Source organism: Scyliorhinus canicula, chromosome 16 (assembly GCF_902713615.1).
Source record: "Scyliorhinus canicula chromosome 16, sScyCan1.1, whole genome shotgun sequence".
NCBI lineage: Eukaryota > Metazoa > Chordata > Chondrichthyes > Carcharhiniformes > Scyliorhinidae > Scyliorhinus > Scyliorhinus canicula.
The window spans coordinates 107122140-107145952 of NC_052161.1; the positions used below are offsets into that span (position 1 = coordinate 107122140).

Genomic DNA, 23813 nt, shown 5'->3' on the forward strand with positions numbered 1-23813 from the left:
CTGTTTGGTTTCCCCGCTTATATCCACAGCGACCGGGGTACATCGTTCATGAGCGATGAGCTGCGTCGGTACCTGCTCAGCAAGGGCATTGCCTCGAGCAGAACGACGAGCTATAAACCGCGGGGAAACGGGCAAGTGGAGTGGGAGAACGCGACAGTTTGGAAGGCTGTCCTCCTAGCCCTACGGTCAAGGAGTCTCCCAATCGCCCGCTGGCAGTAGGTCCTACCCGATGCCCTGCACTCCATTAGGTCGCTCCTCTGTACGGCCATGAATGAGACCCCTCACAATCGTTTCTTTGTCTTCCCCAGGAAGTCCACCTCCGGGGTGACGACTCTGGCTGACGACTCCGGGGCCAGTCCTACTCCGGAGGCACGTGAGGAGCCATAAAACAGATCCAATAGTCGAGAGGGTCCACCTGCTGCACGCAAACCCTCAATATGCCTACGTCGAGCACCCCTATGGCAGGCAGGATACCGTCTCCCTGCGAGACCTGGCACCTGCTGGCTCTCCCACCGACCCCACTGACTCCCCCACCGACCCCGACATTTTCCCCATTGACCCCTCCCTTCTACCGACGCTCCCCGCCCTGCACCGACCGCAGACTCCGAAAGCGCCCCCCCCCCCCCCCATAGCGCCCCCTGCCCCCCAGCCGGCGCCGGCACCGACCACCCTAATCACCCCTGATACCCCTCCCCCTCCAAGGCAGGCAAAGGCTCAGTTAACCGTGCTCCCGGATATACCACCATCGGAACCGACCGCATCCACGGCGCCACCACCAGAGCAGCGAACGTCAGCACGGACGATCAGACCACCACAAAGACTGAACTTATAACTACACTTAACCCCCGACGGACTATGTGTTTTTTTTTAAACAGGGGGTGAATGTGATGAATGGTATTAATAACTGCCGTAAACGGTACCTGACCTTTAATACCATGCCCCTTTAAGAAGCTTGGAACCCTGGGGGACTCCGCCTCTGGCTACGCCCCCAGGAAACAGTATATAGGATAAGGCTCCATGTGGCAAGCACACTTCTCTCGAATGCTGTCCTGTTCTCTGTAGATTAAAGCCTTTTGATTACCGACCTCGCTCTCGCGTCATAATTGAGGGTGCCTCAGAGAGTCATTGCCTAGCAAATCAAATCACACCTTAATTCATGGATACTGTGCTTGAACACTGCGGGAAGCAACACCAAACACGCAGCAGCCAATATCAGAATATCCAGGGGATGTGATACAGCTCCAGAAACATGTCTATGGGTGGGTGAGTGCTACGGGAAGGGGGCGATGGCCCACAGGTTCGGTGATCGACCCACATAGCGGACGAAAGTGACAGAGGAATCAAACTGGTTTTGCTCACGGATTTTTGGTGCCGCGCTACTCTCCCCACCACCCCCTAACTACAACCCCTCCACCCTCTCCCCCTTCCCCTGGTACCCACAGTAATCCTCAACATGCTTCACCTTCCTAGTTCTACCTCTATGTCTAAGTGTCTCCCCAGGATGCATATCTGAGGTGGAGTCAGCCAGTTGCTTACCTCATTCCATGGGCTTCAATGCCCCTGGCGGGGGTCCTCTGGGGACTCTTTGGCTGGAGTGCCCCGACAGCACATGCTCAGTAGTGCCACCCTCTACCATGTGCTGACCTCGAGACATGGCCTCAACAGAGGAGTGGAACTCAGAGGAGCCAATGGCCACCATCCCCACTCCATGGGACGGGTCCGGGGTGGCACCCAGCACCCCTTCTCCCGCTCGGTACACACAGGGCCCTGGGATTCACCTTGAGATGGAGGGTCAGCTGGTTCGAGCCCCGGCTGCTCCTGCATCATTTGGCCTGCCAGCCCTAGAGGCTCCCTGATGTCTGTACCAAGGTGTTGATGCCATCGGCAACGCTCCTCAGTGACTGGGATAAAAAATTTTGCAGACCATTTACAGGTCTATTGACCTCAAGCGGCGATTTCTGGTCTCGCGCCAAGTGTTCTCAGGCCGATGAAGTTATGTTGGTGAATGGGTACGATGGTTTCTATTAAATCACATTCAGTCTGTGCATCATTTCCTCTGAACTTTGAAATACTGGATTACACATAATATGCACATGTTTGGTGTTATACACTAAGATTCGGAAGATAATTAGAATTTCCCAGGTTTAGGAGCTACCATGGGCAGTATTTAATAGAGGGATGGGCATCGTACCCACCAACTGAAGGCCAGCAAGGAATCCCATTCCTTCCTTGGGATCAAGACTGTGAGATTGGCAACCTTTTATTGCTGAGCAGCACCACCTGGCAAGTAATGACTGCTGCCGGTACTACGCCCATCCCAGGCCGAGGAAAACATGGGCCGGGGGGGGGGGGGGGGGGGGGTCGTCAACGTTAAAGTAACACAGAGAAGTTTGTCAGAAGCAGATGAATTTTCTTTTAATATTCTCATTAACAGAACAAAGAACAGTACAGCACAGGAACAGGCCCTTCGGCCCTCCAAGTCTGCGCCGATCACGTATCCTATTGCTTTAGGTAATGATCTTTTAAGTCAAGAAACTGGTAGCATGGCAAAATTAATGGTTAATAATTTCTTGATTTCCCCCAATTTATAATTACTTCAGTGAGATATTATGATCAGTCAACATTTTAGCAACTTGCAGGCACAGCTAGTCATTTTGAATAAGTGTAATATTAATATTTATAATGTATTTCAAATGTGGTCTCAGTTTTAATGATGTGCCAGATCATCTGACATTCCCACGACTTATCCATGTCACAGGATAATTCATTACTATACATTATTTCACTGTTACAAGGAAGGTTCATTCTCTGGCAAGATCTCTGAAGAAAACCATTTAATATTCCTTCACTGTGCAGACCTGATCACCCTGGCTCAGGGTTCCATTTAAAAAACTAATTATGGACGCTAATCTCTCCGTCCCTGTTCTGTCAGCCTTCTGAAAGCAGTTGAGAAAATGACTACACACGAAGGAGAAGGAGTGAGACAAAGAGATCAGTGCTGTGGAATCACGGCAGAGCTTAAGGCATACGTGTCTGAATATAAAGTGGATAAAACAGTGTGAAAGAAACTCTAAGCACAGGATGCTTATGGAGCAGTCAGTGATCAATTTCCTGTTGTTACATTAAATTGTCTGAAATTAATTTTCCCAACTATAAATTTTTATGTAGTTATTCAGCCCTTCTTTAGTCAGTTAGCTCATACCAAATGCCCACTTGGTATCATCACCTCTATATAATTGAATAGAAATCTATAGAAATGAAGATGGAGAACGTAATGAATACGTTTCAATGGAAACTACAAATGCCGGTAATAATCACCATATTATGTAACATCTCTATTTATTAACCAACAAACCCCTCCTCATTTTATCATCTCCAATTAACCACTACACGAAATAGATTATAATAAGAAATGTTGTTCAGTCCATCTTAGATAAAACATCTGGAAAATGCCACTGTCGAATATAACACAATAGAAATGTTTCTTAAAAATCTTCCAGACACTCGCTCCAAATGAACTTATCCCTACTTTGAGCATGTGTCTTCTTGATACAGTTTAATCTGAAGTAGTGTTTTATCTTTTCTAAACAGCTTGTAACGTTGACACTTCCGGCTGGTTTTCAGTCTTTTCTTAAATTCCTCAGGTCTATGACCATTCTTATGGCTCCTTTCTGTACTACCTCCAGGGTTTGAAATCTCCGGCATCACACAGTAACCTGTACCAGAAAAGTACTGGGATGACCTATCTGTACCATGGCCTTCTCTGGTAATTTATTCTGAATCTAAAGGGGCAGAGGTGTAGAGAGGGCATGAGGAAGAGCTTTTTACTCAGAGCGCAGTGGGTATCTGAAATTCGCTGCATGATTTGGTTTGGTGGCGGAGGCAGAGACACTAAACTCTTTTAAAAAGTACCTGGATCTGCACCTTAAGTGCTCTAAGCTACAGGGCTATGGACCGGATGCAGGAAGGTGGGATTAGAAAGGGCATCTGGGTGTCCTCGGGCAAGATGGGCCGAATGGCCTCCTTCTGAGCTGAACTTTTCTATGATTCGATGATTTCTGCTACCAACTTCCCTTCTTACTCCTAATTTTCTCATGTGTGCCTCATATCCCCTGGTTTGTGAACCTTTGGCCTGGCATGAACAACTTACCTCAATCAATTTTGTCAGTTCTTGGCTTCAGCATTTACATCACCAAGAGCGAAATCAACCAAAACTAGCATGACTTTGGGAACAAGCCTTCTTATCTGATTAATTAGTAACACAATAATACTGCTACCATTCTTTCACATGTCATACAGCATTAGGGATATTGCCATCTACTACTCTGGTGGCACAGTAGTACATTGGTTAGCAGTGTTGCTTCATAGCACCAGCGTCCCAGCTACGATTCCTGACTTGGGTCACTGTCTGTGCGGAGTCTGCACGTTCTCCCCGTGCCTGCGTGGGTTTCCTCCGAGTGTTCTGGTTTCCTCCCACAAGTAATGAAAGACACGCTGTTAAGTAATTTGGGTATTATGAATTCTCCCTCCATGTACCCGAACAGACGCCGGAATGTGGCGACCAGGGGCTTTTCACAGTAACTTCATTGCAGTGTTAATGTAAGCCTACTTGTGACAATAAAGATTTTATTATGATTATAGTTAAGGTGCAAACAGAATAGAGCGAGATAGGGATAGTAGTTGGATGCCGGAATTTCTTCCCTTACAATTTATTTTTTTTAAATAAATTTAGAGTACTGAATTCATTTTTTTCAATTAAGGGGCAATTTTGCATGGCCAATCCACCTACCCTGCACATCTTTGGGTTGTGGGAGTAGAACCCACGCAAACACGGGGAGAGTGTGCAAACTCCACACGCACAGTGACCCAGAGTCGGGATCAATTCTGGGACCTCGGCGCCGTGAGGCAGAGTGCTAACCACTGCCCAATGTGCTGCCCTTCCATTACAATTTAAATATAAAACTTAAGAAAAACAAACAAATGTGATTAATTGAGGTGTTTGGAGATTTACATATAAAAGCTAATTTCTGGTCCATTTGGCAACTGCAATGCCCAGGAAGGAATTGAGACAAACAGACTCAGTCAGGGTCGATTCCTGGTCTGTGTTGGAATGAGTTGACCGCAGTTTTGGTGGCAGTAATATCATTGGCATGTGCCTCAGTGCCCTGGGGCTAAACGACAGGAAAAATCAACCAGAGTTTCAGCTCCATTCACCATCCATATGCTCTTGCTGGAAATTTGTGGACACTGGTTGCAGGGAACAGACTCAGCCAATACTAAGTCACAGGAGAATGTTTTTTTAGGGAAGTTAATGAAGGGAAACTGGCATCATGAAATGAAATGAAAATCGCTTATTGTCACGAGTAGGCTTCAATGAAGTTACTGTGAAAAGCCCCTAGTTGCCACATTCCGGCGCCTGTCCGGGGAGGCTGGTACGGGAACATCATGTGAGAGCATTGACCAGGAAAGGGAGAAAACTGGAGAGAAATGAACCATCTTTCTGGAAATAATATAAGGTTAAGTCTATATTGCACATAAAAATGCCTAATAGAGCCTTCTCTTAGGCACAATCATGCACTAAAGGTACTCACTTGGTGGATTGTGAGGCCAACAGATCGACGTAGGATATCACAAACTTCTGAAACTTCCTGTGCTGTTCTTCCCATCGGTCATCCACCGAGTAGTAATTAGGAAGCGGGGCTCCAAACAGGATCTCACTACGAAGCAGAGAGCTTTTCATGTTTTCTGCTGTGAGCCCCTCATCGACATACCAGTAAAACTCAGGGTGAGTAATAGCCAGCTGGAGTGTGCCTGGAAAATTAAAATCAATATAAATCATACCATAGATAATAAACAAACTGAAGATTGGGCTGTAATGTTCTCTGTAGTTTGATTCATAGACTCTACAGTAGTGGTGGGATTCCAAGTATGTTAGATTCTTTGTTGACCAGAATCAGAAAAGTCAAAATGAAAAACAAATACGACTACATTTTTCTGAAATATTAAGATCAATAATTATCTACTATAGCAGTCACTGATTTACTACTTGACCTCTTTTTCTTCCAATCTGCAGGATTTCAAAACCACACAATGCATGGTTATCACTTAATTACAACTTCTCAGTTTATCTCATCTTTATTTCTAATTGTCACAAACCATGTGACGTTCTGCATGAGTGCTGCTGAGGTTTCTCAACAATTAGAACATATTTTTCACCATTAGACTGAAGAATTTTTTTCGTCCCATTTTTTTAACATTTGAAACACTGGAGCTGAACTACCTCTTGCATATAGGATGAGTTGAACCTAGGCATTAATGAGTTTGTCTCAAGGATTTCATACATCTTATTATTAAAATAAGTTTGATAATTCATCCTATATTATCCACATTTGTTTATGAATTCAACAAACATTTGTCTGTAAGTATCTGTAAGGATAGGGTGCTGATATTCTCATCTGTGCTTATTAATTTATGAAATCTCAATATATATTCACCTTTCCTCAAAATACACTAATAATTTACATTTAGCTCATTCAACAACATTTTCATTTTCTGTAAAGCATGTTGGGATATTTCTGAGAAACATGCTTATCTAAATACTTCTTTTGAAATAAATTAAAGAGCTTAATCTGCTCCATATCCATACTTCCTGCTAAAAAGTGCACCTGAGTCTAAATATCACTATCAATTGTATTCTTGATTTTTCCATGCACCATATGCTGTCACAAACTAGAACTTAAATGTGAATAGAACGAGATATAATCTGATGTACAAACCTGTGCCAACCAGGTCTTCAACCTACTCTCTCAATACAAACTGAGGATTCATATGTGGCAACTCAAGGATCAACAGCAATTTCCAATGTGGATATATTAGGACCGGATCTAAAGGTTAACATAATTGAAGAGTCTGCCAGTATGTCAAAGCACTGCAATGCTGCAATAATCCATTTTACCATTCGAGTATTATATGGAGATTTGGACAGTCCATTACAGAAAGCAGTTGGAAAGCTCAGAGGTTTTTAAAATTCTAATTTTCACGTGTCTTCATGGCCTTGCCCACCTTTTTCTATAATGCTGACCTCATCATCAGATCCACCCTTCATATAAATTAGGAGCAGGAGTAGGCCACTTGGCCCTTGAGCCTTCTTACTCATCTGATGCGATCATGGTTGAACTCAATGTATCCTCAACTCCACATTCCTACCTACTCCCAATAACCTTTCACCCCCTTGCATATCAAGAGTCTATCTACCTCTGGCTTAAAAATATTCAAAGACTATGCTTCCACTGCCTTTTAAGGAAGAGATTTCCAAGGACTCACCACCTTCAGAGAAAAAAAAATTCTTCATATTTGTCAAAAATGGGCGACCCCTTATTTTTAAAACAGTGACCTTTTAGTTCTAGATTCTCCAACAAGAGGAAACATCCTCTCTAAATCCAACCTGAGAAGCTCCCTCAGGATCTTGTATGTTTCCATCAAATTGTTTCTTACTCTTCTAAACTCTCGCAGATACAAGCCTGTCCAAACTTTCCTCACAAGACAACTTTCCCATTCCAGGTATTAGTCCAGTAAACCTTCTCTGAACTGCTTCCAACAAACTGACATCCTTTCAAGGCACATACATTTTCCTCACATAAAATGACCAATACTGTATCGAGTACACCAGGCATGGTCTCACCAAAGCCCTGTTTAACTGATGCATAAACCTCTATTTTTGTATTCAATTCCTCTCAAAATAAACAATAACATTTGATTAGTTTTCCTAATTACTTGCTAAACCTGCATGCTAACCTTTTGCAATTCATGCACGAGGACACCCAGATCCCTCTTCATCGCCGAGCCCTGCAATTTCTCTCCATTTACACAATATGCTTCCTATTTTTCCTGACTATTTCAACAGTCAGAAATTCACTTCCCTAAACCTTCCTTAAAACCTTCCGTAAATCTCACTTGTTTGCCCAAGTTTTTGGCACTCCTGCCAATAGCCCTTTGGCTCAAATATTCCATTTTATTTGATTAGGCTCTGTAAAACGCCTTGCAATAGTTTCTTGCAATAAATGAAAGCTGTTGGTTTTCTTGTGGATCTGCCTCCCCAAGGGATCCGCATGGATCCTTCCAAAGGGGTTTAGGGAAAAGTAGTAATAACTTGCTGAACTCTAGCTAGGGTTAAGGTGGCTGTGATGGTGGTGCATTGGGGAAGGAATCGCTCATACGGTCAGGTCGACACCCCCAATGCTGCGTGTTTTCCTAGTGCTCAGAACGCCGAGAAACACCCCACTATTTAACGTGCCCCGGTTAGATAAGGGGACTCAGAGTGGCCCGATCGTTGCTGTGCAAACTGGCACTTCCCTGTCAGCTAGAAGTGCCAACCTGGCACTGCTAAGGCATATGGGTGGCACCACCAGGGTGCCTGGCACTAGCAGTGCCAGGGTGCCACCTTGCCTAGAGGGCAAGCACATCGGGGTATCCAATCCCATGGGAGACCACCACATGTGCCATTCCAACTGTTCCCTGTTTGTGGAGACTGTAGCCACCTAAAATGGATGCTGAGCTACAAAATAGGTCAACCGCTAAGACTGCTGGGAAACAGACAGTTTAGCCAGAACAGCAGTCTGCAAAGAGCAGTTTGCATTCTGCAGCAGCAGAAACCAGTTTGGGCTCAGGTGAGAAGACCTTAGCTAGGTGCAAATGGCAAAACGCTTTGCATGCTAATGAGGCCATCAGACTTGAACACCCACACAATAGATACATTTGGTTCTGAATGGACACATTCTAATCAAGGCCCAGACATCGAGGCACCAGAAACCTCCAAACAAAAGGACATAAGAAACGCCCCCTCCATCACGGAGACCCCCTCGCATTGGGGAATTAATCCAGTATCTATAAGAAATTGATCCAATAGGTAGAGCCCGCCCAAGAAGAGGGAAGGACAATGGAACCCCTATAAAAGATAGGGACCTCGTGTTGTCCGGTCTGTTTTTCCCGTGCTCCGGCTCCGACCACGACTTAGAAGATCCACTCTGACTCCAGCCGTTGAGCACCAGCCGCCGAACCGTAAGTGCCAGTCCGACGCTCGCTACGCGAACTAAGCCCGCTAGAACCCCCAGTGACCAGAACGCTTGCTGAAGGTTGCAGCCCAAGACCAGGACGAAGGCCTCGCTCCCTGACCTTGCCTGTTCCTGTTAGATAAGTATTCTGATTACTTTAGTTTAGTCATAGCTTAGTCTCTTAGTGTGTGCATGAATATTTATTATTACTGTATAATAAATATTATCGTTTGGACCTTACTAATCGGTGTATCGTCTTTATTACTTTGAACTTGACCTTGGAATACTAGTGACGTTGTCTATACGGCAACTGGCGACTCCTAAAGCTGAATAAATACATACAACAGAGCCTAGCGGTGTTAAGCACTTGGAAGTTAATACACCCCAATAAACGCGTTTTACGCCCATAGTAAAACGTGCAACATTTAGTGGCGACTCCCTGACGGGACACGGTTGTAAGTGGAAACCCCACACCGTCCAGGACCCTGAAATTTGAATTGGAACTCCAAATTACAGAGAAAGTAAGAAAGTAAAGAAAATCACGAGTATTCAAGGTGTTCAAACTAATAAGCGTAATTCGGAAGTGTGTTTAGTGCATGCGTACTAACAGGGCTGTAAGGTAAAACTGAAAGCATTTTGTTGCGACAAACTTTCGGCAGTTTTTGAACGGAACATAGCATAAGCCGTACCCGTTTCTTGAAACACAACCCCAGCAACCCCCTGTTCCAAATTAATAAAAGAGAGTCAGAGAAAATGGCCATGCAGGCAATGGAACGTCTGATGGATCCAGAAAAGTTTGTGGTCGCAGCGACCAGCAACAGTAGCAGGGTAGGCCAGTGTCCCACGTGGGAGCTGGAACTCCGCAAATATTTACAAGGAAAGGGATGGCCCCTTTGGAAAGAGTTTTGTTTGAATGAGGAGACAGGTCCCGGAAGTATAGGACATACTTGGTGGGAGAACCTCTCTCAAATTCACAAAAAGAACCTCAGTAAAGCACGCAAGCCGATGGCGATTGTGTCCTGTTTGGCACAATTGCGAGGCACAGAGGAGGTCGTCAGGACGCTCCGGGCAGAATTAGAGGAAAGGAACCGCATGAGTAAGGTCGATGTCAGGGACATTGAGAAAGAGAATCTGGATCTAAGAGGGAAGTTGATGGAGAAAGGTAGAGAGGTGGATGATGCCAAGAGGGCACATCAGTCTTGTCTAGCCCATCTCAGCAGTTCCCAGACCCAGTACGAAAAGGCTTATCAGGACGTGCAACGTGCCGTTCTGATAAGGGAGGAATCAGAGAAGCAGGTGGAGGCATTGCAGAGGCAATGCTCTGATCTCAAAGCAGCTTTGAGAGCACTCCATGCTGCAACCACAGAACAAAGGCAAAGTACTGTGGATCACGCGAAATGCAGGAAACAGATTGCAGAGCTGCAATCGCTGCTTTCGGTGCAAAATGGGTTCCAAAGCACCTTTGGAACCCAGTTAGATGGAGAAAATGCCCCAGATTGGCAAGAACTAAGTGAAACAGCGCAGCGATATGTTCAGGGAACATGTGCGCCACCAGCGCAACAGAAAAGGCAGGCACCCCCACCCCCCACAGATCAGATCATATCCGCACCCATGAACCCCGTAACCACGCAGAGAAAAGCTATAGCAGAAGGCGCACCAGATATAACCTACACCACCCCCTTAACTGCAACCCAGCTCAGGGACGCATGTGAGAAGATCACTCCGTTCCTCCCCACCGCAGACCCCCACCAGTTCTTCGCTAAAGTAAAACAGCAGGCTACCATGTACGGCCTGGATGAGAGAGAGCAGGTTAAGCTCACCGTGCTGAGCTTAGACCAGTCAGTAGTAGCAGCCCTCCCCGACCCACAGAACGTTGCAGGAGGCACCCTAGAAGAGATGCACACCTCCATTTTAGATGCCATCGGGTATAATCAAGGTGACCCCGTAGAAGGACTGAATAAGTGCAGGCAGAAAAGATCCGAACACCCCACAGCATTCGCAGGAAGGCTGTGGATTCGTTTCAATGCAGTTTTCGGCAAGTTAAACAGAGCGCATTTGAACCGGGAAAATATGGTCAAATGGACGCGAACCATAATCTCACACGCAACAGAGGCAGGCCAGAGCGCTTGCAACAGTTATGACCCCTCAGAAGAGGCCCATAATGAGAAATGGGTCCTGAAAAGGTTGTCCCGCGCTTGGGAGCAATCAATTCAGGCTAAGAATAAGGTTCAATCCCCAGAAGAGGCTCAGGCTGCCGCAGATATTCAGGCAGTGAGAGAGCACCAGAAACCCGCATGGGTAAATGAAGGGAAGAGCAGCCCACAACAGAAAGGCCAGGAATGCTATAACTGTGGACAGTTAGGGCATTGGGCAAAAGAATGCCAAGCACCCCAGCGATCTCAGAGAGGCCAGCAGACAGGCACTCTGAACCGCAGTAAGGCAAAACCCATCCACAATGTAGCAGTACAGTCAGGACCCACCAATGTGGACGAGACGAACTGACGGTGTTCGGGCTCCCCCACTTGGGTCTGTGACACACTCTGGGACTCATCAGGGAGACCCGTAGTCACAGCAAGAGTAAAAGGGAAGCCCATAGAGTTACTGTGGGACACAGGAGGCTCCCGCACCACCATTAACTCCACGATCACGGCACACGCAGACACGTGGCCGACCACCTCCACCATTACACTTAGCGGGTTCACCGGACACTCGCAGCAGGGACACATCACAGCACCTGTACCGATCCAGCTAGGGAACATCACAACCAAACACTCCGTAGTTTTAGTAAATCTTCCCCGGACAGCAGAACACATCCTGGGGATAGATTTTATGAACGCTCATAGCTTGTCGTTCGACCCAGTAAACCAGTGTGTCTGGCGAATGGCTAGATCAGACAGAGCACCAGCCACCCTCACAGTAGGAGACTACGCTAATCGGATTAGCGCAGTGGGAGAGTACTCATTCGACCTGACTACACTCCACACCGACAGACAAATAAAAGCCCTACTGAACAAACACAGGACAGCATTTGCAAGTCACCGTCATGACTGTGGCAGAATGACTGGACCAGTTCACGTTACCGGACAGGACCCCCGACCACAGAAACAGTACAGATTTCCCCTGGAAGCAGAGGTGGAAATAGAAAAGGTGATAGGAAGCTTATTGGAGCAAGGTGTGCTCAGATCGGTAGCCTCGACCAATAATGCCCCTATTTGGCCAGTGAGGAAGCCCGATGGATCATGGCGTCTGACCATCGATTATCGGGAACTCAACAAAGTCACCCCCGCAGTAGCCCCAACGGTAGCTACTAGTCCCGAGACCATGCTCAAGCAGGGACTCAACTCCAAATACTTCACGGTATTGGACATCAGTAACGGATTCTGGTCAATACCATTGGCAAAAGCGTGCCAGTACAAATTTGCCTTCACTTTCAAATCGCAGCAGTATACGTGGACATGCCTTCCACAAGGATTCCACAATTCCCCCTCCATTTTCCACCGACAGTTGGCAAGTGGTTTAGAGAAATTCTCCCGCCCCGAATGTCTGGTACAGTATGTAGACGACCTACTACTGCAGACAGACACAAAGGCAGAGCACATTACGCTTCTGGCCGAACTCCTGGAACTGTTGACTTCAATTGGATGTAAAGTTAACCCAAGAAAGGCCCAGATTTTGGAAACTAAAGTGATGTATTTGGGAACAGTCATCACACACGGCAAACGCGAGATCGAATTCAAAAGAATTGATTCGATTGTCAAATTGCCCCTTCCCCAGAATGTATCAGCCCTCCGGTCGTTTTTAGGACTGGTTGGCTATTGTCGGAACCACATCGACGGATTCGCGACAAAAGCCGCCCCACTCTCAGACCTCCTTAAGAAAGGAGCCCCCTGGGAATGGCTTCCGCAGCATACAGGCGCTGTGGAGGAGTTGAAACGAGCCCTTAGTGCAGCACCCGCGCTGCTAGTCCCAGACCAACTTTCACCCTACGCAATAGAGGTGGCGAGCACCGATCTGACCCTCTCGGCCGTGTTGCTTCAGGAACGGCACGAGCAGCTAAGACCAGTGGCTTATGCCTCCCGACTGTTAGACCCGGTAGAACAAGGATTCTCTGCCTGTGAGAGGCACCTCCTTGCTGTCTTCTGGGCAGTGCAATATTTCTCATACATTACCGGACTCAACCCCATTACTATTCTGACCGAACACACAGCTACTCCTAGACGGTCGACTGAAGGACGGTTCAGTTAGCCAGATTAGGGCAGCTAGATGGACACTACTTCTACAAGGACGGGACATTACAGTAAAACGGACCCGCACACACACATATTTAGCAGACAACCTCCAATACCCAGGACAGCCCCATGACTGTGAAATTGTAGCTCCCCTGCATAACACAGGACCCTTTATAGCAAAAACACCCCCCAGGAAGATAGGGAACCCAAAACAAAGCCCCCAACCCACAGACACGTGTGGACCCTTGAGGATTTATGTAGACGGTTCCTCCACAGTTTTAAATGGTGAGCGTATCACAGGATGCGGCATCTATGTAGAGGACGCGCAGGGGCGCTCTCTCGAAGAGATAGCTCTTAAGTTACCAGGTCACTTAGGCGCGCAGGCAGCAGAGCTCGCAGCCATAGCGTATATAGTGGACCACCCCGATTCTTTCCCCAGCCCAGCAGACATATATTCAGACAGCTTATATGTATGCAATAGCTTAACAGATTTTTTGCCCCTGTGGAGGACACGAAGTTTTGTCTCCGCAGACGGGAAACCCCTTCCATCAGCCCCTTTACTCCAGCATATTTTAGAAAAAGCGAAGGACAGGACCTTCGGAATAATAAAGGTACGAAGTCACCATAGGTCATCCCCCCCTGGGAATGTAAAGGCCGACGCACTGGCTAAGGCAGGTTCCAGGCGAGGACACTTATGGACCCCCCCAGCTAGCGCACCAGCTAGCGCCCCTGTGAGCGCAGTCCACATCTCACAGACAGATATTAAAGATCTTGTGGCAGCACAGAAGCAGGATAAGGACCTCCGGGAGGTTTTTAAAGGCAATTTTGTGCCAGAGTACGAGAGCTTTAAACACGCACTGACCACACATGAGGGTGTGATCATTAAGGAACAACTTTATGTGGTCCCGCAGCAGGACAGGAATGCAATGATTGCTTTATTCCATGATAACCACGGGCATCAGGGAATTGATGCAACAACGAGGCACCTCAGGCAACTCTGTTGGTGGCCTAATCTCAGGACTGATGTCACACATTACATAGAGAATTGCCTTATTTGTGCACAGAATAACCCGGAGCGGTATTCTAAGAAGGCACAACTTCGGCATACTCGCCCAGTGAACGGCCCCTGGACAAACCTCCAGATCAATTTCATAGGACCATTGCCCCCTTGCAGGAATGGCTATAAATACGTTCTGGTGGTCATCGACACCTTTACCAAATGGGTAGAGGCATTCCCCTCTAGAACTAATACAGCAAAGACAGCTGCAAAGATCCTGACCCACCACATCTTCACGAGATGGGGTTTACCCCGAAGTATCGATTCGGACCAGGGATCTCACTTTACAGGACGGGTCATGAGGAACGTCCTGACAATATTTGGGATAAAACAAAATTTCCATATTGCGTATCATCCACAGTCCAGCGGGATTGTGGAGCGCATGAATCGGACTCTAAAAACTACCCTTAGAAAAATGGTTCAAGAGAATAACTCCACATGGGATTCAGTGCTCCCATTTGCACTCATGTTCATAAGGAACACTGTTTCCACTTCCACAGGCTACACACCACACACACTCATGACCGGACGCCCTATGAAAGGGACAGAATTCCTTTTAGGACTGGACATGACCAGCCCCGAGGTGACAGCCCTCACACACGAAAAGACGGTTAAAGACTTGGTTGAGACTGTGAGGTCTGCACAGATTGCAGCCGCAGTTCAGCTTGGAAAACGCCGTCAACAACGCACCGCTTGTTTTAATAAGACCGTACACCCCACAGAATTCCAGGTTGGGCAACAGGTAATGTTATCTGTTTACAACCCCAGCAGTTTTTTGGCTCCAAAATATTCCGGTCCCTACTCAATTTCGGATAAAATTAGCCCCTCAGTTTACAGGGTAAAATATCCTAATGGGAAGACCGCGTGGTTCCATATTAACCAACTTAAAGCATATCGGACACAGTCTAACCATGCTCATCATGTACTGCTAGATGCAGCAGAACACTTCACCCCGCCCACTAGAGACACTTTTCCACCATCCCCCTCACAGACCAGTTCATCAACGGACTCGCCCACGACTCCGCCCACAGACCACGACAGACCACGCCCCGAAACGCCCACAAGCTGCCACAGCAGAGACAGCAGGACTGATACTGACTCTGAGGACAGCGACAGCACACAGCCATACAGCCCACACTGCACCAACTACGACCCCGACTCCAGTGACCCCATGGAAGTCACTTACCTTAAAAACCCAGAACCACCACCCGACCCCGACTACCCCGACAACACACTTGACACAACACTATGGCACAGGGACAATTCATACAGACTTGTCCGCAATGACGAGAGTGACCCCCGGTCACACAATTCGAAAATAGCATGCCTGATCCACACAAGGGTGTGGGATCCGGGAGAGCAGGACGACACGGTGTCTGACTCCCGACACGGCAACCCCTTTGTGACCCTGTTCACAGAGACAGAGGAAAAGTGAGGTGTCCAGATGATGTAAAATAGGAATCGTTTGAGGGAAACGATGTCCTTTCTGATGGAACCTGCACGTATGTTTGTCTTCGTTTTATGTTTGTTTTGTTTCAGGAATGTAAATGTTTCAGTTGGAGGATGGACATCTTCTTTTCAGCTGAAAAGATTGTGACCACCTCACATACACGTTAGTTTGTCCGCAGAAACCTTTGAGAACTTCGGTTCCAACACACCCAATAGTTTCTCTGCCGAAACCTCTGAGAACTTCAGTTGTATCCGCTGGTGAACCGACACGGTTCACGACTTGTTCCCTGTTTTCAGAACGGAGCTTCTTGGCTCCATTGTTTTAGGTGCCCCTCTATTCGGCGAATAGAGGCTGCAAGTCACGGTTAACACATTCGTACCCGTTTACTCCAGGTTACTCAGGCAGTGGACAAACGGCACTGAGGACCCGCCCTGTCTGAGAACCCACTTTGGTCAGCCAAGCTCGGGTATGGCACAGCACGCCCTACCCGGGGATCCCATCCAACTCGTACCCGTAGCGGCCCATACGCAACTCATTCGGACGTTTCTTTCAAAATTTTGTTTTCATTTTTCGTTAGGCAGCCCTTCGGCCGCCATCCCACATGCTATTTACATCCAGGAACATTCGGATGGTAAACTAGCAAAGCCTGCGAGACGGCTCGCAGGAGAAGGATTGTTAGGTGTATTCTGGTCTTCAAATTCGCTTTTGAAAAAGAAAAAAATGAGGGGAGTCACAGGGTGTGACTTGGCCAGTCATTTTTTAAGGGTCAATCGGAATATAAAAGACAGATGCAATAACAAGTAAAGATCTTAAACTGTGTATTGACAGATACTGTGCTTGATCCCATAGCTTTCGAAGGTCGAGACAGGGATCGAAGCAAGGATTGTCCATACAGGAGGAAGAAAGAAGAATACCAAGATAAAGATGATGGAAGCTCACCTACTGTTGTTAACTGTGATATTTGTTTGTGTGGAAACAAGACACGTTTCCCCCACAACCCCCACCGTAAATGTTTCCCTTACAACCACTCCCCAGTGCTCAGCTCTGATCAGTGAGGTTCAGACCTGGTGCACTAAATTTATGACATGGTACTCCATGTCATATGTAATCGAATCACTACTGGTGATTGCGATCCTCGTTATCCTTGTACAGACCCTCAGGTTGAGGAAGTGGAAGAGGAGAGCCTCCCGTTCTTGCCCTTCCGTCTATGGAGTTCGATCTCCGATTTTCCGATTTCATCAATCCCCTCTGCCCCATGATGAATAAAGCACTGTGTAAAGAATGAATAAAAATTCAACCCTGTATTGTATTGTCCTATACTCGACTGCCGAGTTAGGAAATGTGATGTTGTGGTGTGAATGGTTAAGGTTTTAGAGTGTGAGGAAATGTTTAAGTAAAGTTAGGGATAATTGTGATAGGTAGAGGTTCCCAGTTTATGGTAATGCATGTCCCCTTTGACATAGCGCCAAGTAGAATGTTAGGTAAAAATGTTTTCTTCCCATAGTTTAAGATAGAGTAGCCCAGGAACTGGCAAGAGGTCAGGGGACACAAAGAAGGCAACCCAGATGCACTCAAGACGACGTACATTGTGATCCTTCACAATATTTTGATTGTGAGGATCACAAGGAGGGAATGTAGCCACCTAAAATGGATGCTGAGCTACAAAATAGGTCAACCGCTAAGACTGCTGGGAAACAGACAGTTTAGCCAGAACAGCAGTCTGCAAAGAGCAGTTTGCATTCTGCAGCAGCAGAAACCAGTTTGGGCTCAGGTGAGAAGACCTTAGCTAGGTGCAAATGGCAAAACGCTTTGCATGCTAATGAGGCCATCAGACTTGAACACCCACACAATAGATACATTTGGTTCTGAATGGACACATTCTAATCAAGGCCCAGACATCGAGGCACCAGAAACCTCCAAACAAAAGGACATAAGAAACGCCCCCTCCATCACGGAGACCCCCTCGCATTGGGGAATTAATCCAGTATCTATAAGAAATTGATCCAATAGGTAGAGCCCGCCCAAGAAGAGGGAAGGACAATGGAACCCCTATAAAAGATAGGGACCTCGTGTTGTCCGGTCTGTTTTTTCCGTGCTCCGGCTCCGACCACGACTTAGAAGATCCACTCTGACTCCAGCCGTTGAGCACCAGCCGCCGAACCGTAAGTGCCAGTACGACGCTCGCTACGCGAACTAAGCCCGCTAGAACCCCCAGTGACCAGAACGCTTGCTGAAGGTTGCAGCCCAAGACCAGGACGAAGGCCTCGCTCCCTGACCTTGCCTGTTCCTGTTAGATAAGTATTCTGATTACTTTAGTTTAGTCATAGCTTAGTCTCTTAGTGTGTGCATGAATATTTATTATTACTGTATAATAAATATTATCGTTTGGACCTTACTAATCGGTGTATCGTCTTTATTACTTTGAACTTGACCTTGGAATACTAGTGACGTTGTCTATACGGCAACTGGCGACTCCTAAAGCTGAATAAATACATACAACAGAGCCTAGCGGTGTTAAGCACTTGGAAGTTAATACACCCCAATAAACGCGTTTTACGCCCATAGTAAAACGTGCAACAAGACCAGGGCTGAACGGTGGTTGCCCGAGTCTTCAAGGCGAAGGGGATAGATCCCAACGCATCAGGCGCCTTGGGAAACTGCATATTAAAGTGAGACTAGCTGTCTCGCTCTAATATGCAGACTTGCCAAACATGATATTGCCCACAATGGGTGGAATTCACATCGCAATATCTCGTGAGGCATTGCAAACCGGGTAGATCCTGGGAAATGGGTCTCCCGGCTTCTATCAGCCTCCATGGTGTGCTGCTTTTCAGGTGCCATTGTGGTAATTCGAGCGTGCCCCTTATGTGGGACTTAATTGAAAGCTTTCTGAAAATCCAGAGACACCATATCTCATGGCTCATCCGTAACTGTTCTACTAGTTATGCCCTCAAAAATCTCCAGGTTTGTCCAAATGACTTCTCTTTCATAAATTCACATTGACTTTGCGTAATCGTGTTGATATTTTCAAAGTGTCCTGCTATCACACCTGTTACAAAATATATCCACGATACCTGAACACGGTAAGACTTTCCCTCTGGGAACTGTCTTTTTCCTGGTCCAGCAAAAATATTTTAAAACTGCTGTTGTGAAGATTTTCTACATTGCCTTGGCTCTAAGACTTAGAAGTGTGTTTGCTGTAAACTTGGCCTTCAGGCTTGGTGGCTGGAAAATGGCCTGCCCGCTTTCTGACATGCTAAGTTTGTTACTGCCTCCCTTCCTTCTTAGGAACCGGTCAATTATACCTTTGTTGTTCTTTGATTATGCCTTCTGTCTGTTCGGCTGTCTACCCCATCAACCTTATTGACTATACATTAACATCTGTATATTTGGGAATCAAAGTGGGAATTCAGTGCATATGGGGAAAGAGGTGCTTTAGGTAAGGTTTACTGCAAGAAGTATGACTTAGAATAGATTACTTAGAGTTGGGTAATTAAGGGAGTTAGGGAAGGAAGGGAAAGAGATGCTCTTATGTTTTTTGCTTTCTAACTTTCTCAGCTTTCAGGTGGCACAGTGGTTAGCACTGCCGCTTCACAGCTCCAGGGACCTGGGTTCAATTCCGGCCTCGGGTGACTGTGTGGAGTTTGCACTTTCTGCATGTGTCTGCGTGGGTTTTCTCTGGGTGCTCCCGTTTCCTCCCACAATCCAAAGAAGTGCAGGTTAGGTGGATTGGCCATGGTAAAATGCCCCTTAGTTTCCAAAAGGTTAGATGGTGTTACTGGGTTACGGGGATAGGATGGAGTCGTGGGCTGGTGCAGACTCAATGGGCTGAATGACCTCCTTCTGCAGTGTAGGGATGCTATGGAAATGGTCTTTCTCTGTTGTAGGAGAAGAAACTTACTTGGTGGATTTCTGGTAAGTGACGAAGATTTATTCTAGTCCTAAGGTTCGAAATAGTCCAGCAACTGGTGCGTTCATAAAATATATAAAAACAAAAGTAAATAAACAATTAAATAAGATAATTAAATGGTTCATTAGATCACATTAAATGATTGTAGGACAGGTGATGTGTCACAGCTGCAACATGTGAGAGCTCCTGGATACCAGTTTGATCCAGGAAAAAAACATCTGAGGTAAGTGTTTAAAGTTTGAGCACCTTTGGCTTGGAGATTATCAATTGGAGGCTGAACTACAGATAATCTGACACATTAGAGAGGGGGAAAGTTACCTGGAAACTTTGTACCAGGAGGCAGTCACCCCTCTTAGGACAGGGTCTTCTGATTTGGTCAGGGGTCATAGACAGGAGAGTGTGATTGTAAGTGAGGCAGGTAATGGGACTCAGAAGGCAGGAGCACAGGAGCCTCAGCCTTGACAATTGTCCAACAGATCTGTGTTTTTTTTAAGCTTGTTTGGATGTAATGGGGGCTGCAGGGTAGTTGAGCTAACTGACCATGACACTGTGGTACAGGTAATGTAATTTAACCAACTCAGTTTTCATGCCCTCATGAATGCCCTTATTTAAGTTGAAAAACATATGGCAGGATTCGTCAGCCTCCCAGCTGCATGTTCCTCGGCGGCGTACTGTTCGCTGGTGGCGGGATTCTCTGCTCCTGCCACTATCAATGGGAATTTCCATTGAACTAGGACTCCTAAGTCCCTTGTGATTTCCTAAGACTTTTCCCATTTAGAAAATAACCTGTAGCTCCATTCCTCCTACTAAAAGTGCCTAACCTCGCACTTTTCCACATTGTATTCCATTTGCCACTTCTTTGTCCACTCTCCTAGCCTGCCCAAATCCTTCTGCAGCCCCGTTTACTCAACACTACCTGTCTCTCTGCATATCTTTGTATGATCTGCAAACTTAGCAACAGTGTCCTCAGTTCCTTCATCCAGATCGTTAATGTATATTGTGAAAAGTTGTGGTCCCAACATGGGCCCCTGAGACCACTAGTTACGGGTCTTGCCTTCTGCCAGTCAGCCAATTCTCTATCCATGTCAGTATCTTACCCTTAACACCATGGTTTCTTAACTTGTTTAACACTATGCAATGCCTTATGGAAATCTAAATAGATCACGTCAACTGATTCTCCTTTGTCTAACTTTCCTGTTACCATTCAAAGAATTCCATCAGGGTTGTCAGGTATGACCTCCGCTTGACAAAGCCATGCTGACTCAGTCCTATTTATCATGCACTTCCAAGTCCTATGCAATCTCATCTTTAATAATGGACACAAAAATCTTACCAATGACTGAAGTCTGGCGAACCAGCCTATAATTTCCTGTTTTCTGCCTCTCTCCCTTCTTAAACAGGGGTGTTACATTAGCCATTTTCCAGTCCTCTGAGACCCTCCCTGTCTCCAGTGATTCCTGAAAGATCACCACCAATGCCTCCACAATCTCCTCAGGTATCCCTTTTAGAACCCTGGGGTGTAGCCCATCTGGTGCAGGTGATTTATCCATCTTCAGACCTTTCAGTTTCCCCTTAATGTTGGCCATTATACTCACCTCTGCCCCCTGATTCTCCTTAACTTCTGGTATCCCACTGGTGTCTTCCGCCGAGAAGATTTATGCAAAGTAATTATTCAGCTCCTTTGCCATTCCTTTGTTTCCTATTACTACTTCTCCAGCCTCATTTTCCAGTGGTCCAATGTCTATTCTTGCCTCTCTATTACCTTTTATATATTGAAAAACACTACAAACACTACACTCATATTTCATCTTCTCCCCCCTCATTGCTTTTTAGTTGTCCTCTGCTTGACTTTAAAGGCTTCCCAATCATTTGGCTTCACACTACATTCTCCCGCCGGAGCTGAATTTGCAGAAGCTTTGATTGACAGCTCCTGGACCACTTCCAACAGAATTAAGTTCTTTCCATTTATGGCCCTTATTTTGGGTCAGGGTTTAGAGAACACCAAAGTATATTATGGAGTTCACCTGACCCACAACTTTGAATAGATTTTGGTTATTGGGAGCACAAGGGCCCACTTTACAGGTGTAATGCAGAGAGAGAAATCAATATACACATCTGCTTGGTTTGAATGCAGCTCTCCAACTGAAAACAAAACTAAAAACAGAGCCAAAACAGCTTTCAGCACAAAACGAAAATAAAAGCAGGGCAGAGCCCAGCTCCACTCCAACAATTACATAACTTCAGCCACTTAATAAAGCACACTTTTCTTAAAGGGACATTCACATGACACCTCCCCCCAAGAAAAGAAAATAACCATCAACTTTAAGATGGTTTCATTTTTCAACTTTTCACTTTCTTTTAAACAACATTGACAGTGAATATACCTTTTTTGTTTAACAAAAAAAAACTCGCAAACATAGTCCATTTTAGCCCTTCTTCCTCCAACTGGAATACCTCTTGATTGACAGTCTCTTTGGACAAGAAGGTCTCTGCATGATCCATTTGTTTCTCCACGCCTCGGGCTGGTTTAGGGGCTGGTTTAACACACTGGGCTAAATCGCTGGCTTTTAAAGCAGACCAAGCAGGCCAGCAGCACGGTTCGATTCCCGTACCAGCCTCCCCGACCAGGCGCTGGAATGTGGCGACTAGGGGCTTGTCACAGTAACTTCACTGAAGCCTACTTGTGACAATAAGCGATTTTCATTTTCATTTCTCTTTGAGGTCAGTTACTTTAGTTCAATCCGATTACAGAGCCCCTTATAATTCTCCAACAGAGGAGCACTGGTTAACACAGCCTTTAGGCAGACAAACGCCTGTTGACACTCCGCTGTCCACTTAAATTTGTTACGCTTCTTTAGCAAGTCCGGAAGTGGAGCAACCACACTGCTAAAGTTCGGCACAAATTTCTGGTAAAATCCACTCATGCCAAGAAATTGCATTATTTCCCTTTGTGTCGAGGGTATTGGAAACTCCCCAATAACTTTTGTTTTCACATCCCTTGGGACCATTCAACCCTGTCCGATTGTATGGCCAAGGAAAGTGACTTGGGCTTTTCCAAATTCACTTTTTGCTAGGTTTATCACCAAACCCGCCTCTTGAAGTCGATCGAATAAATGCATCAGCTGTTTTAAATGTTCTTTCCATGTCTGACTGAAAATTTCCAGATCGTCGATGTATACCGCACAATTGGGTAATCATGAAACAGCTTTGTCAGTTGAAATGTGGCTGGGGCGTTTTTCATGCCAAATGGCATAACTTTGAATTGGTATATACCATCTGGAGTCACAAAAGCTGAAATCTCCTTCGCCCTGTCGGATAAAGGTACCTGTCAGTAACCTTTAAGTAAATCCAGTTTGGAAATAAAACTGATTGTCCCACCTTCTCAATGCAATCCTCCAAACCCGGGATAGGATAAGACCATTCTTGTAACTGCCTTAACCTTTCTATAGTCCACACACAACCGTTGCATACCGTCCGGTTTTGGTACCATCACTATGGGTGAGCTCCATTGGCTGCAACCCACTTCAATTATGCAATTTTAAAGCATACTTTCAATTTCCTTGTTAACCTGTGCCAATTGGAACAGCATTTCCAACATCTACATCACATTTGGCCATTTTAGTGCATCCCGACTTACCTCCACAAACTTGCCCATGTGATATCATTAACTCTTTCAGGTCAGTGTGTTTGTCCTCTGGAAGGTAACTCAACAATTTATCCCAATTTTTAAGAACATCCTCGTTTTCCAATTTAATTTGAGGTATGTCAAATTCAAAGTCATCTGGATTTGGTTCTTCACTGAGTTAGAATCAATAAAACCTCCTTCTTTTGCTCTCCTTTCCTATCAAAGTACCTTTTAAGCATATTCACATGACACACTCGGTGAATTTCCTTCTATTTGGCGTTCTTACCACATAATTCACCTCACTTAATTTTCTTTCAATCTGATAAGGTCCACAAAACCCTTGCTTTTAAAGGTTCACCTACTACTGGTAACAATACAAAAACTTTATCTCCACTGGCAAAACTATGAACTTTTGCTTTCTTGTTCGCTACCCGTTTCATCACATGTTGTGCAACTTTTAAATGTTGTCTAGCCAATTCTCCTGCTCTATTT

General features: G+C 45.9%; 1 protein-coding gene across 7 annotated transcripts in view; it reads right to left on the reverse strand.

The window, feature by feature from the left end:
* Positions 1-23813, reverse strand: part of disp3 (dispatched RND transporter family member 3) — a 717999-nt gene that overhangs the window by 297527 nt on the left and 396659 nt on the right. For all 7 annotated transcript variants that reach the window (XM_038821800.1, XM_038821802.1, XM_038821804.1 and 4 more), the window contains one exon: positions 5592-5811. In XM_038821800.1, the coding sequence (XP_038677728.1) occupies positions 5592-5811 (220 nt within the window). The remainder of the gene's footprint in view (positions 1-5591; positions 5812-23813) is intronic.